Source organism: Eschrichtius robustus, chromosome 6 (assembly GCF_028021215.1).
Source record: "Eschrichtius robustus isolate mEscRob2 chromosome 6, mEscRob2.pri, whole genome shotgun sequence".
NCBI classification, from domain to species: Eukaryota; Metazoa; Chordata; class Mammalia; order Artiodactyla; family Eschrichtiidae; genus Eschrichtius; species Eschrichtius robustus.
The window spans coordinates 136,149,807-136,165,657 of record NC_090829.1 but is presented as its reverse complement, the minus strand read 5'-3'; the positions used below and the strand labels follow the sequence as shown (position 1 = coordinate 136,165,657).

The following is a 15,851-nucleotide window of genomic DNA, read 5'->3' as shown; positions in this document are numbered from 1 at the left end:
AGCCACTTCCAATTGGTAAGGATAACAGCATTTAAAATAAATTCAGTCTCTGATCAACGGAGATACTAAGTTCTAGCCAAAGTGTACCAATTTCTTAGATCTTGTGTCTTCCTACTGTGTAGGCAAAAATACAAATTCTAAAAACTCTCTACTGCCCAATATTCTGGGGCCAGTATCACCAAAATACTTTTGTTTACATGGGCAAGATATTGCTGTGTATCTTTCTTGGGGTTTCTCAAATCAGTGACCCTGAAGACTTAATCTAGAATATTTACTCCGAATCCTAAGTCAATTACATTCAGGAATAGAGATGAATCCTGAGTATTATCCCAGCTGACGCAGACCAGCCTCATTACGATCAGCCTCCACTGAGCCCCGGGGGGTTCTTCTGCTTCTGGGAAGCCAAGGCTGACCCTGCGGCACCAATAGACAATTTCAAACAATTACAGGTCACACTGTATTTGCTGTCACGTTCCAGAACTTAGCAAAACCCAACAATGATGTTCCACCGGCAAACATCATGACTCCCTGAAAAGAGAATCGCTGCACAGAAAGGGAGAGGAAACAGTTAATGTGGGTTTACCTCTGAATCTTTAAGCCTCACATAGTTAGAAGGGAAGACTCCGGACTTGTCGCCCACTGTTCCCGTCCACCAGTCACCATCTTTCTTGGTAACCAAAATCACATCCCCTTGCTGAAAGGTTAAATCGCCTTGCTCAGAACTCTCGTAAGTGTACATGGCAATAAATTCTGGTGGGGAGAAATATTGAGATACGGAGAGAGCTTGATTGTTTACAGAAATCCCAGACAACTTTGCAAAAGCAAGTTTATGAATAAGGAAATTATTAGGATAAGGTCCATTCAAGAGAAAGGCTAGTCACTGATAAAATGCAGAGTTGCAGAACCCCCTGGGCTCCAAATTCCCCGACTGCACATAAAAATTCAATAACTGCAGCCGGGGAGACAATTCCTGCGAAGACCCTGGACCAGGAACAAAAAAAAAATCCCAACTGCATGTCCACCAACACCAGTACTGAGAGTGATCTCCGATTTAACGCCATGGTTTCTTTTTACATGAAAATGGTTTTCACGTTCACTTTTAGCTAACATTTACTGAGTACCTAGGTCATGCTGAGCAGTGGGTTAGATGCACTGACATGCAGGCTCCTTGGTGAGCTCATCAAATATCTGTAATTCACTTTTGAAGGTACCAAGTCACCATTTTAGAAACCTTTTAGACGTGGTATATCCTTTATGTCAATTAAATAAGACACATTTTTCATTATTCAAGTGCCTCGGTGAAAATTTAAGTCCTATTGTGCCATATACACAGATGGCAGGAAGCTGTTAGAACACAAAATTTAAAATATATATTCTTTAGTTAAAAACGGACATCTTCTTGTCATTCAAGTATAAACAGGTAGAGTGGACTGCTGATAAAAGTAGTGTCTACCCAATCCCAGAAAATAATCACGCCTTTCTGAACAAGTGGAAAAGACAAATCACAGTTTCTTACATTTGATTATTCATGTAATTTAGTCGTAAAGGACAAGAATTAATGTTCTTTACTGTCTTGAATGTGAAGGATGTGCATTCCAGAGGAAGTTTTTCTTTTGAATTATAAACAGCTGACTTTACTAAGGCTTAGAAACCAAGTCACACTCTCAGAAAGATCATTTGACACGAAATTCTAGACACTACACTAGGTAGAGAATAAAAGATTTCTGGAAAGATGAACATACGTTTCTTATTTCCACTTTTTGTCCATTTTATCCTAGGCCTTTGTGTATTTTTCAAAAAGCAAAAAGCAACCCCCCCCCAAAAAAAATGACAAAACAAAACAAAACAAAAAAACACAACAAAACACCATTTACCCGAAAAGTTCGTTTTATGATGGATGATGGATGGAGTGTTTCTTGCTAAAATTTCATATGATAATCCTTAAATGCAGAGCTTAATGTCAATTAATTTAGTATGGAGGACTCCACTGTCTAATTATAAGAGCCTCTGCAGGAGGCACTAATGAAAGCTAAAACAGACACCAAAAAACACAAATCCTCCTAATGCTTATGCTAATGTCGGCAGCTCTCCAAGGGGCCACTTCAGCCTCGCTGTGCTGACCTGCAGGCTGAGGCCAGCAGACCCCGAGATACAAGGTCATCCAAACGTACAAGGCAGAACAGAAGCCTCTCTGTCTTTAGCCCTCCAGCACTGGTGACACACACCTCCACAGTTAAAACTGGAAAAATGATTTCCCACACAAGGAAATCAAAGTTTGGCAGCTTGAATAAAGACATTGTTTTTTCATTAATATATTCCTTTTTCTGATTTCTCAATATTCTGACCCTTCCCTTTTCATTTTGTTCCGTTACTTGTTCCTTAGCTCATGTTTGGCCATTTAAGATTGGATCCTTGGCAATCAATACTTTTCCCAGTGATTCCTGCACTTAAAAGTCACTTTCTTAAAATGGATCCAAAGTTTGAAGTCACTTTCGAAATGCTTAAGAAACTTCAGAAGCGTGAACTCTAGCTGAACTTCACACTGCAGCAGAAGATACCAAGGAGACGGGAAAGACTGTGGCTTTACTTGCGCTGTGTGCACGCAGGCATCTGCGAGGACCTTCTGATTCAATGAAAACAGGGAGACATGAGGACCGCTATGCGGGGGCTCCTCACCACTTAGACCCTCTTCACCAGACGTGTAACACAGGGCACTGGCCATTCCCAAGCCCATATTTTAAGAGCTACCCAAATTGACCATCTATTTAATCTGGTTTCTGGTTTACGTAAAATCTGATTACATTTAATACAGTATTGATAACTGGTCCATTAATATATTTAAGTACCTTTTCTCAGAATTTCAGATGTCAGTGTCCTCCCACACCCCTCCAGAAAGCCAGCAATCTCTCCTCAAATTTCTAATACCTAAATCATTTCAAAATGGATGTAATAAATGCCAACCGAGGTTAGAATTTAACTCTCTTCTGTTGCCCAACTTTAAGGATGTGTGTGGTTCATCTGTGACCTACTTATTGAGGTCTGAAGTGTAGAGGTCTCTGTACAATGTTTCAAAACAAATCAACATTCATCAACCCAGCTGTTGGAAACTAACACACCATCGTAAAGCAATTATACTCCAATAAAGATGCTAAAAACAGAAAAACAAAAACAAAAAAACCCAGCTGTTGGATGAGAAAGCTCACTGCTTTAAGTGACTATCAATAAATCCAGGAAATGAAGCAAAAAGGAAATAAAAGTAGCAGACATTTACTGGCCTTTATTCCAAAAGCTTACACTATTATCTCATAAGCCTTGTAATCATTTCCTACCTCAAGTGGTGATTATTATGCCAATTTTACAGATAAGGGAGTTAAGGCATGACTAAAATTAAATGGTCACTAGGTGAGAGAGCCAGGATACAAACTCTGGTGCTCCAGTGAGACTGAATGGATATAACACACTGAATTTGGGGGGACAGGAGGCACACATAATTTGCCTGACATAATACTGACTACATGTGCTGTGTTTAAAAGACCTTTTTGCCTGTTCTCCTAACAGTGGATAAAAAAAGTCATTAAGATGACAAGAATGTATGAAGAGAACTATCCTAACGATAGTTTTGGTGGTAATGGCAAAAACTGGATACAATAAAATACTGGATTTGTTCAGTGATGATGAAGTTTTACAGCTATACCTATAAACTAAAAAAATTTTTTACTTCTGAAATTCCTCTTGAACAAGTAACTTTGTTACTATCTGAAATACCATTAAATTTTAACCCTTGCTGTCTCCATTGAAACAATTGCTTTAACAATTCTATTTTTCATAAGGCAAAGTTTCTAAGGAATGTAAGTCTCATAATGGCAAACAAACTGAATGAAAGATTCCACCCTCATGGAATTAATTCAAGGAACCTATGAAAATCTACTATACAGTCGTGTAGACATCTGTTAGCTACAAACACTGTTCATACTTCAACATGGAAAGCCTGTCTAACTTGGGTAGCGCTCATGGACCAAATGAAGAAAAGACATGAGATTTTTACCATTAAAGCCTGAATTATGTAGGTTTTGTTCATTTTTAAACCTATACCATATATTGGCATATATAATCGAAAAGATTATGTCATGAAGAAGAGGAAATAAAGCAATTAATTATTTGTGTAATAAACACTCAAAATACAATTTTTAGGCCTAAATAATCTGGTGTAGTTATTTACATGGAACACAGAAATGAAACTTCTGTTTCATTTGGGGTACAAATGGCACTGATGTTACTGTGACAGTTTTACTGAACTGTATAGTTATGGCTTTAAACCAAAATACTTATCTGTATAAAGTCAGAAAAATAGCAACCACCACAAATTAGCTGTAGAGATGCTCAGAGAACTTGGTCCTTAGTGACTCTGACGGGCCTCTTTCAAGAGTCAAAGGGCTCATAATCAAACATAAATAGAAAATTCAGTTTTTATGATCAATGTATCTGATAGTATTTTGAAAGTCTCCATAAAGTACTATGACTTTGTAAAGAGCTAAACCTCATTTTACCTTAGAGTTTAATATAATGAACGTAAATTAATGTAAACTATTTAAACATGAAATCCAACTTCATTTCCAACATTCACTGTATTACACGATTCCCTCCACCTTCTAAAGAACATGATCTGAGTCAGGTTCTCACCTTCTCCTGACACGGCCGGCTTGGCTGCTGGGGAAGCTACTCTCTTTAGACTAGCAGGACTTTCTGAAGAACCAGAATCCATGCTGGAAGAGGGGGGGAAAGTATTTTAATTTTCACCCTCAAAGAAAACAGTACAAATGACACTGATTTTTCTTTTTAAAAACTGTTTAACATTTAAAGCATTGATCATCTACAGCTGAAATAGATGCACTCAGCTAAGTCAAAACACATCACAAGGGGCCACAGAGGCCTGATTCTAAGCTCACATCCTTGTTTGCCAGCACTTTGCTTTGCTGGATACACAGCTAATGTACTGGTCTATTTCAAAGCATGACTGACAGATGCTCATTCAATATTTTTGCTCTTCATCTCTTCTTGAAGCTCATAATTTGTTTTGACCATCTACACGGTTAGAACAATTAAACAACAACCTTTATGTCAAGGTTCCATGCTATAAGTATCCTAATGAAAAAGATAATTCATTCTTCCATAAATTTTCCCAAATGCTTTGGGCCTCTAAGTAGTCCTGTATGTCTGGAACAGTATTGGATACTAAGCATGAAGAGGGGCATAATCTCCAACAAATCCCCAAGAATGTTCCAGGTCTCAGAGTAGAATTCCCTCATGCATAATTCAATGAAAAACAGGATATACAGGCTTCTATGAGCAAGGGAAAAAAATGACCATTTATCTGTAAGAGGCTCTCCCCTGTTGCCACGTACCCTAATTTTTGCAGTTAAAAGATCCAGTTTAAAGACAAAATAATCCTGCAACTCCTATCTATGAATCGTAACTAGTGCAAACAATAATTTCATGCCTGACATGGTTTTCATCCAATAGAAGCAGATAAATACAAACATACCTCGTAGATTTCCTTATGGGCCCTGAAATGAGCTTCACGTAGGACTTGGGGAACCAACCCTTCTGGCCTTGAACTTCTCCAAACCACCACATGTCTTGCTGCTCCAGGACGGTGATGACATCATTTTTGTTAAAATTTAAATGGTTGTCTTTTTTGGCTCTCCAAGGATACAGGGCTTGTGCCTGTAGCCCCTCCACCTTTTCGCCCTTGTGTGGAAGAACATAAAGGACCTCTCATCACTCTGTGACTTGTTATCCGTTCAGGTGACGTGAACACTGGCTCCTCCCCCGCGATGGGCACAAGCAGGCACACGCGCAGCCACGGAGGACCCTGCCTCAGCACAGCACTGGTGCCACACGCACCATTGTTCGCAGTAACTGTTTATCTCCAAAAGTGGAGGTGAAAATCTGCTAGCCTATTCACAAAGCCGTGGTCGGGCCATCTAGAATTCTCCATTTAAACAAGCCAGGAGGTCGTGTTTAGTCTGTTGCACCTGGCTGTGTGCCTTTTCTGTTTGGGTTCTATTTTAAGTCTCAAGTTGCCCAGGGCACTCCCACTCCTGCCAATTTCCAATCGGATTTGGGTGTTTAGTGGGGGATTAATACCAGAGCAGAAACCTTATGAAATCTCAAAAGGTAATTAACTGATGTCTTAGTTTAGGTGGACACAGGGAAATACACCTTGCATTGGATTGGGCTTGTTTCAGTTCCTTTTTAGAGGAACAGGGGTTTGGCAAGCATAAATCCACTGTAATCCCCATTTACTATAAATACATCTATATGCAAACCATATACAAAGATGAATAAAATGCCATCTCTGCCTCCCCAAAATAATTTAGCTTAAAACACTTTATTAACCAGAAAGCACTATAAAAATGGGCAGTATGATATTATTACCAAGGAACTCATAATTCATGAGGAAGAAAGAGATACAAACAACTATGCCTACCACCCGGCAGAATGAAATACGCTAAGAGGTTCCAACTATTCACTGCGGGAACAGAGAGAAAAGAGGGATTAATGCTGCCTGAGGGCAACAGGGGGAGTTTCACAGAGGAGGCAGCGTTTGAGCTAGGCCTTGAAGGACCAGAAGGATTTTGATAGCTAGGGCTTTGGAGGAAGGGCACTCCAGGCGGAGGGCACGGCCGCGAGATGCTGTCCCGCAGTGTCCAGGAGGAGAAGCGCAATCTGGGGGTGCGTGTGGCCTAGTCTCATGGAGGGGTGGCGTAGGAGATGAGGCTGGAAAGGCAGGGTGAGGCATTTATTATCTTTTTTAAGACTGTAACATAAAACAGTTACAGTATCTTAAAACAATACTATAAAATACAACAACGTCAACTTTCGATTATATACGTAAATGGACAAGAACAAGGGATAATGCCCAATGACAGTTCATTCAGAACCAACTTGGACTTGCCTGTAGAAGATATTTTCATAATGACATTTAACTGTGATTATGTCTGACAAGTGGAGAATTTATGACAGGTCGAAGAGTTTCGGCTTCCATGTTGGTCTCCGTGGGTTCTCGCCTTCTTAGACCTATGACATCCCTATTTCCTTACATCTCGACTGTACACTCCGCCCAGTCTTCAGAACTGAGGAGGGGTCTCTGGATTCCAAACGCCCCCCAGGACCACAGAGTCTCTGCCCGCCGTGTCCCCACCTCGCGCTTGCAGGGCGCCTCACACCGGAGCCGTGGATCTCAGCGCTTCTGTGTTGCCTAATCCTCTCCATCACTTCCGTTTAGTCTCTGCCATTTCACCTGGGCTCCAGTATTTCATAACCTCTCACCCCGAGAAATCTTTGCTGCACCTGCCCTGTCCATCTTTCCACGTGGAGATACCTGAATAACCAGCGTGGAATCAGGCAGAACACGGACTCTGGGTTTGAATCCCAAGTCTGTCACTTACTAATTGTGTGACCTTGGACAACTGTTTAATCTCTCCAGGCCTCAGTTTCCACATCTCTAAAACAGAGACACTTTCTTCAAAAGGTGGTTAAGAAAGTGTAACAGGATGTATCCTTGGAGCAGCTATGAGAGTGATAATCTTAACAGGGGTGGCTTATGTTACTGTTATTATTTCTAGTCCCAAACTGTGCAGTATTGCTGGAGAAAACCAAGATAATGTGTGATGACCAGTTACACACATTCAGCCACGTCAGGCTTCATCCTTCTTTACTCAATTCCTTTCATGCATGCTCCGCAGGCCCTCGGGGGCCCCTCCTGAAAAAGCTGCCCAGAGCACAACCTGAACTCCTTTCCCTCTTTCTCCAACCTCTCTTCACCCTTCCTCTCCCAGAAGAAAAAGAAGCCTGTCTTCTTTTCTGTGCTTTTAATGCTGCTTCCACTTAGATTCTCTGGTGCTCAACTTTTCAGTCCCTTTCTCCACTGGCCACGTGGCTGCGTCCTGTCCTCCTTCTTCTCTGCTCCTTCTCTGTCCTTTCACCAGATCTTTCCACTTTCCCACCAAACATTTCCTCTGTATCCCTCTACGATCTGGTTTATCCTGCTCTTTCCCAGATCACAGATAGGTTCTACTTGCCTCTTTGCCCAGACCACCGCCTTTAATAATATGAGCACCACCACCCCCGCTTTCTGGAAACAGCCTTCAACTTCCCCTCATTCTCCTGGTCCTGAGCCCTCCTCCACCAGAGTCACCACGGCTGAGCATGACACTTGTGCCGCCTGCTGAGCTGGGACAGATGCAAAGAAAAGGGGCAGCTCCTCTCAGGAGCTGCCGTACTCCCAGGTCAGAGGAGACACACGCTCTGTGCAATTTCCATCTTCGTGCACTCTCTCTCCTTTGAAGAGCTCACTCATTTCCTGAGATCTGATCTATGTCCCAATTCCGGCCAGACAGAATGACCTGGCTGTCCCCCTCTCACCTTAAAATTAACACGTCTAAAACCCAACTTCTTCTCGCTAAAAATCAATTTCTCTTTCTGCCTTCCTTGTTCCCCTGTAAAGTCAAATCTTTTTCTCAGTCCCAGACCTTTCCTTTCCTTTTTGCTCCCACAGGCATTGGGGCTCCACCCTCTTCAACTGTTGTCAGTGCCCCCGTGTCCCCGACTCGAATCTTCCTGCACACACCACCCTCCACTTGAATCTGCCCGGAGCCTGTGTTCACTCTGGTTGTTCCCCGAGCAGAAACTGTCCCTGACCCCCAAATGCCTGCCAGACGGGCAATTTCGCTGTTTGGTTTGACTATTTATAAAAATTCCATTCCTTTATTTATTAAATAAATAAAGGAATAAATTCCTTTATTTATTACCCTTTCTGAAATTACTTTCTTAGCAAGGCATTTAAGAGCTTCCCATTAATCTGTAATCGGTCTATCTTTTTTGATAAATATTCAATGGTCTAGCCAAATGGACTGACCCATGACTTTCCCGAAACACTCTCTGACCTCCTACCTAAAGCCTCTCCTCACATTATTTTCTTTTTAACTTTTTATTTCATACTGGAGTATAGCTGATTAAAAATGATGTGATACCCTCACAGTATTTTCTGTCTGACATGCCAGCCCTCTCCGTTTCCTAATAAGCTCTTACCCACTGTTCAAGATGGAGTTCAAATGTCTGAACGCCATCCTCTGAACTGTCACTATTCCCTCTACTGGGAAAATGTGAACTGGATCCCGCCCTGCCAGCCGACCCAGATGCATATAATGAGGCTTACTCCTAAATGACATTGACAACAAGCACTGGCTGAATCTGTCCGCCCCACACAGGCACTCGAGGCCCTCCTGCTCCCATCGATGCTGTTACCTGGCCTAAAACAGGAGATGGAGAGGAGCCCGTGGCTGTGGCTGGAGTGAAGGCTGATCTCTGTCTCAACTGCCCGGCGCTCGGAACGGTGAGGGAGGGCTGGGCTGCCCACGCATCCCAATTGTCGGTTTCTGGTTTCTCATTCGTGCTGGTGGGCCACCTGGAAGGCGAAGCACGCCACCGTGAGTGGCAAGGACTTCCCGATGCACCGGCGTTTCTCCCGCCATAAACATACACCCAGGATGTGCATGGGGCTTGTTTAAGAACAAGGAGGGGGAAAGAGCACTGGACTTGGGTTTGGCTCTGACCGTCACACACTAGCGATGGGTCTCAGGCAAATTCTAGTAGTTTCTCTGAATCTTGATTTCCTCGTTGATAAAATGGGAACAATATTGTGCCACTCTGGTTAGTTGTGAGGGTCACATGAAATACCACATAGAGAAATACTTTGTAACGAGAAAGCCCCAGAGAAACATCCTCACGTGATCATTATCTTCATTTGTAAAGACAATGCTAAATAAGCAAAGAAGAAGTCTCGCACCACATGTGAAAACATGCCAGCCCAGCAGCTGGTGCTTAGTAATACCATCTCTCTGTCCCATCATCACACAGCAAGCACCAGGCCATGTGCTCGGATACCATGGTAACTACCAGTGGTATCCTTAGAGCAACCTGTTGTCCTGATATCGGGGATGGTTTTAATTTTGCGACTTTATAATTTTAAATAAACACATCTGTGTCAGTGCAGATTTAAATTCAATTGACTTTTTAAAAATCTTTATAAGACATAAACAAATTTGAACATTAAAATATTTCCTTTGATAGATGGCACATCCTGATTCAGGGTTTGGAAAATAAGAAGCCTGGAATTATAGCAGGAGAGCTGCAGACCACACATTTATTGAGCAAGAGAGTAACACTGACTGGATCCACAGCAGAACAAAATCCTGGAAAACACAGCGCTTGTCTTCTATTTTAGTGCAAGCTTTAGTTTCCAAAGTCAGAACTTTTCAATCAAAATCAAGACAGGGAATACAAACTACTATACACAAAATAGATAAGCAACAAGGATTTACTGTATAGCACAGGGAACTATATTTAATGTCATGTAATAACCTATAATGGAAAAGAATCTGAAAAAATATATACAGTAAGTCCCCTACATACGAACGAGTCCTGTTCCGAGAGCTCATTCGAAAGTCCAATCTGTTCATAAGTCCAACAAAGTTAGCCTAGGTACCCAACTAACATAATCGGCTATATAGTACTGTACTGTAATAGGTTTATAATACTTTTCACACAAATAATACATAAAAAACAAACACAAAAATAAAGAAAACATTTTTAATCTTACAATATAATACCTTGAAAAGTACAGTACAGTACCAGCTACATTACTGCTGCTTTAATGCTTGCTTCCCGACATCTTGGGCTTGAAATAAAGATACTGTACTACTGTACTCTACACAGTACCATAAAGTACACAAAAGAACAACCATGTGACAATGTACGCCAGACGTGTGAACTGACTTACGTGATTGGACATGCGAATGCACGTTCGTGTCTTTGAACGTTCGCAACTTGAAGGTTCGTATGAGGGGACTTACTGATATATAACTGAAACACTTTGCTGTACACCTGAAACTAACACAATATTATAAATCAACTATACTTCAATTAAGAAAAAAACAATCGAGAGGAGAATTTCAACTTGGTTTCAATCACGCTAATAAAAGACTACTTTTTAGCAGAGATTAGATAGGGAGGGCCTTCTTTATTAGCACTTTCAACAATTTATGTGAAACTGTAAGTATGAAAAACTTGCTATTCCTTACATCCTTCCCTCCACTTCCTCCTGCCCTTGGTCATCACTCACCTCTCTCTCCTCTATTTCCTCCACCTGATCTTTCTCCAGCATTATGCCCTGACTCCTTGCCTTCAATTTGTTTCTTCTGAAAGATGATCAGACTTGAAAACAAATTTAAAACACTTCTGGGGCTTCCCTGGTGGCGCAGTGGTTGAGAATCTGCCTGCCAATGCAGGGGACACGGGTTCGAGCCCTGGTCTGGGAGGATCCCACATGCCGCGGAGCAATTAGGCCCGTGAGCCACAACTACTGAGCCTGCACGTCTGGAGCCTGTGCTCCGCAACTAGAGAGGCTGCGATAGTGAGAGGCCCGCGCACCGCGATGAGGAGTGGCCCCCGCTTGCCGCAACTGGAGAAAGCCCTCGCACAGAAACGAAGACCCAACACAACAATAAATAAATAAATAAATTTAAAAACAAAACAAAACAACAACAACAAAACACTTATTACGTCCCTTTTACTTGAATGCCAGTATAAAATATTTTTAGACTACTGCACACCTAGACCAGTTCTATAACTGGAAGCGTGGATAGCGGCTTCACCTCTCCTTTCAAACCTCTGCTTACACACTGTTTTTTTTTTTTTTAGAAATTCACGTTCTTTTATTTATTTATTTATTTATTTTTATGACTGTGTTGAGTCTTCGTTTCTGTGCGAGGGCTTTCTCTAGTTGCGGCAAGTGGGGACCACTCTTCATCGCGGTGCGCAGGCCTCCCACCATCGCGGCCTCTCTTGTTGCGGAGCACAGGCTCCAGACGCGCAGGCTCAGTAATTGTGGCTCACGGGCCCAGTTGCTCCGTGGCATGTGGGATCTTCCCAGACCAGGGCTCGAACCCATGTCCCCTGCATTGGCAGGCAGATTCTCAACCACTGCGCCACCAGGGAAGCCCTTACACACTGTTTTTAATGCCATTTCCTGATGACCAAAGGCATAGCACGAACAGCGGCCAAGAGTACACATCTCTTCGCTCTGCTGTACGTTTGTACAGGACTGATGAAAGAGAAAAGCTTCCCAGGAAACAGCTTTCTATCTTATTCAAAACCACATGACTAAATTCAATTTCTGTTTCTGTCCAGCAAAAAAAAAAAAAAAAGTGCTATTTCCATGCAGGAAATGACTCTAAATATTTGCTGTCAGGGGTGTCAAGCACATTATTAGGAAACTGTATTTCTCCATTTCTTCCACAAGAATGTAAGATACAGACAAATTATTGAACGAAACAAGGGTCATAGGCTTTACTTTATCCCAGGGCAAATCATTGTTGAGCAATGATATAATTAAATCCAGGTCAGAGAATGCAATCCACCATTTGCCGGAAGACCAGAGAAAGTGGCCATGAAAATTACTCAGAGGTACAACCCAAGACTATAACAACACTTAAAAGATCACTAAGCTGGGATTTCAAAAATCATCAGAAATAGCATCCTACACATACGTGGAGCTGAAGTCGGCCCAGTTGTTGGGGGTCGCGGAGGGCTCTGCAGAGGTCACCGCGGAAGGAGTCGGGGTCTCACGTACAGCCAGTTTGGGTGCAGGGGTGGAGGCAGCATCAGTCACTGGTTTGACTGGGGCAGGAACCTCGTTTTCTGGGATTTTCTCTGCGTAGTTTGCAGGGAACCATCCTGTCTTTCCTTTTAATTCTCCTCCAAGCCAACCCGGTTCTCCAGTTTGGCTTTCATCCACCTGCAGGAAAGTCATAAAGTTTAATTCAGTGGAACTAAATCAACCCCTAAAGACACCAAACACTCTACCAGAACAAAGCCCCCGCCTCTGACCCGGTCAGACTAACACACGGCACAGACATTTCTTCACTTTATTCTTAGTCTAAGAGTCTGGAAAAATGGTCTCTAAACTTTAACTCTGAAGAAACAGTAGGTGCTATAATTCAAGTTCTTAGTCTTTTGTGCCTGTTTAGCTTTTTCTTTTTCCCCTAGTAATAGCAGTTAAGACCAATAAGGAATCCTAATAAGGCCTACAGTTTAAATTTTTAGAGCTACTTTGAATTAGAAAGTGATGTGACAGACTTCATCACTCAGGAAGTCATGTAATTGTTAAAAATAATTTGACTTAGGTTTATTATTTAAAACAAAGCAAAGGGTGCAATCAATATGAATTTAGCACTCTAAAAAAAATCTCTAAACTAAGCAGTACTTATTCAGCATAGGGACAAGATAAAAAATAGAGCCTTAGATGGTTTCTACAGCAAGTAAAACTGGCTGCTGTGTTTAGCCATTTAAAAGCTCCACAGATACATGACGAGAAAATTAAGGAAATGATTATTTACAGCAACAATTAATTTTATTAAAGTCCTAGAGTTTTCTTTTGTATAAATTTCACTTTAATATTCACAAACATGCACATGAGAATATAGGATTCTGCTGTTAAAAAATTTCAGAGATTTATTACAACTGTGTTTTTAATGTTGGCATTTTATTTTAATTCTGACCAAAAGGATTAGTCAAAATCACCAGAATGATTCTACTTATCTTTAGAAGTTACTCTCACTATTTTATAAGCAACAGGAGATCAATTTGAGGACAATTACATTCACTAGTAGAAAATTATTTTCATTACAATAAGTCAAATAAGGTTCTGTCAGAGACCTTATCCTATTTTTATTGCATAATATACTGCCTAAGGAGGTAGTACATTGGACCTTAATGCTGCTTTTTCGAAATCACATAAATGAGTATGTAGGGTCTTAACAATGATTTTGGAAAAAGTGGCAAAAATACCAGTTTTCTAACCCGTTCAAATATTCAGTTAAAAAAACCCCACAAAAACCCCAAAGCAAATAACTATGGAACCAAACATCTGTTTGTATTCAGTGTAGAGTAATATGGTATAATGCTTATTAGCTTATTTGAATTAAAAAAAAAATGCCTGGGGTAGGGGTGGAGAAAGTAGAATACAGGACTTTCTACTTAATTCTGCATGTTATTTATAAAATATTCAGTCCATAGGAGAGCTTCCTTGCTGCTCTCTCTACGTTAGGAACCCTATTGTCATGGGTAAAAGCAGTTTTTAAAGCTGAGAACTCTCCAAAAAGGAGTTCCCCGAGATAGCAACACTGCTTCCAAAGGTTCTATTTTTGGCTTTACAGTTCCGGTGCTAACACTTGTATCAATGTGAGCACGTGCGCCACTTCTCATTCAGCTGCCCCGCATTGTTTTCTTCTTTCTTTCCTTTTTCTGGGCAGCCCGAACTGTTTCTCCAGATGAGGATTTAAGGTGACATTTTTTCCCCACTTGGATCTTATTTTCTGCTGAACTCAAATGGCTAGACGCCTTTTCTCTCTTGTTTATATTTATTGGTGATATTATGACGCATTTTAACTTTATAGCTGTTTTGCACTGAAAACACAGCTGTTTCTAGGTCAGGCTGAGCCAGGGCCTCCCCAGCTTCTCAGCGGGTTAAAGAGCCCAGTTCCTGCCCCCTCCACACGTCCCAGGACCAAAGGTGAGGTCTGGCAGCAGTGAGTGAGGAGCTGGAGCCAGACACAATCGCTTCACCTCAAGACTGCAAAGTGGGGCTTCCCTGGTGGTGCAGTGGTTAAGAATCCGCCTGCCAATGCAGGGGCACGGGTTCGAGCCCAGGTCCGGGAAGATCTCACATGCCGCGGAGCAACTAAGCCCCTGCGCCACAACTGCTGAGCCTGTGCTCTAGAGCCCGTGAGCCACAACTACTGAGCCCACGTGCCACAACTAGTGAGCCCGCGCGCCTACAGCCTGTGCTCTGCAACAAGAGAAGCCACCGCAATCAGAAGCCCGCACACCGTAATGAAGACCCAACGCAGCCTAAATTAAATAAAAAAAAAAAAAAAAAAAAAAAAAAAGACTGCAAAGTGTCATGATTAAGAGTAGGGCTCTGCAATTAGACTGCCTCAGTTTTAACACCACTTCTATATTATTAGCTGGTTGACTTTGGGCAAAGTGTAATCTCTTGGTGCCTTGGTTTCTTCATCTGTACAATGAAGGATAATACCAGTACCTGTTTTATAATAGTTGTTGTAAGGAATCATAAGTATCTAGAACACTGCCTGGCATACGAGACGTGCTTAATAACAGATTTTCTAAAGCCATCTCTCCTGTTGTCCAGCTCTGACTCTACTGCAGTTCTCTTTTGCCCTGTTCTAAAAGCCTGGCCTCTATTTGACCCTGTTTACTTTAGGTAACCAGAGATTTCTGGTTCTCTATGGGGAGTTCCCTGCTCTAGAAACCTGTCTAGTACCTTATGCCCTCGGGGTTGGCCTTCCTATCTTCCTGTAGGGGCTGGAATGTGATCCCTGATCACGACCTATCAAACTCCTACTGGTCTAAGCTAGTTGGACCTCCTTGAATGCCAGCTGCTTTACTTAATTATGTCCTGTGACCCACTGTCATTCCCTTGAGACATGGGTCTTACCTGGTTAACCAGACTTTTGCTTGACATCTTGAATTGGATCTGAAGCCCTGAGGAAATGTTCCACCCTATGGGCAGGTCTAGCTCACACCCTAGTTAATCACACCCAGCCTTGTCCCCTGATATGACAGAAAGCAGGCTTCACCACTGAAAGTGGTACTCAGGAAGGGGAGAGGGTGCCACATCAGCTCCTTATCCCTGCAAATAAGAGTTTCTGCCATCCTTGAGGGCAATAGTGAAATCAGTATTTCACTTTTAACCAAGGAAATCCATC

General features: G+C 41.9%; 1 protein-coding gene across 3 annotated transcripts in view; it reads right to left on the bottom strand.

The window, feature by feature from the left end:
- The window catches only part of ITSN1 (intersectin 1), a 221,103-nt gene that overhangs the window by 61,060 nt on the left and 144,192 nt on the right, over positions 1-15,851 (bottom strand). For 2 of the 3 annotated variants that reach the window (XM_068547009.1, XM_068547010.1), the window contains 5 exons: positions 12,612-12,859; positions 9,310-9,469; positions 5,543-5,748; positions 4,681-4,763; positions 584-750 (listed from right to left, as the gene is read on the bottom strand). In XM_068547009.1, coding sequence (XP_068403110.1) covers positions 584-750; positions 4,681-4,763; positions 5,543-5,748; positions 9,310-9,469; positions 12,612-12,859 — 864 coding nt within the window. The remainder of the gene's footprint in view (positions 1-583; positions 751-4,680; positions 4,764-5,542; positions 5,749-9,309; positions 9,470-12,611; positions 12,860-15,851) is intronic. The other variant, XM_068547011.1, reaches the window with a different exon arrangement.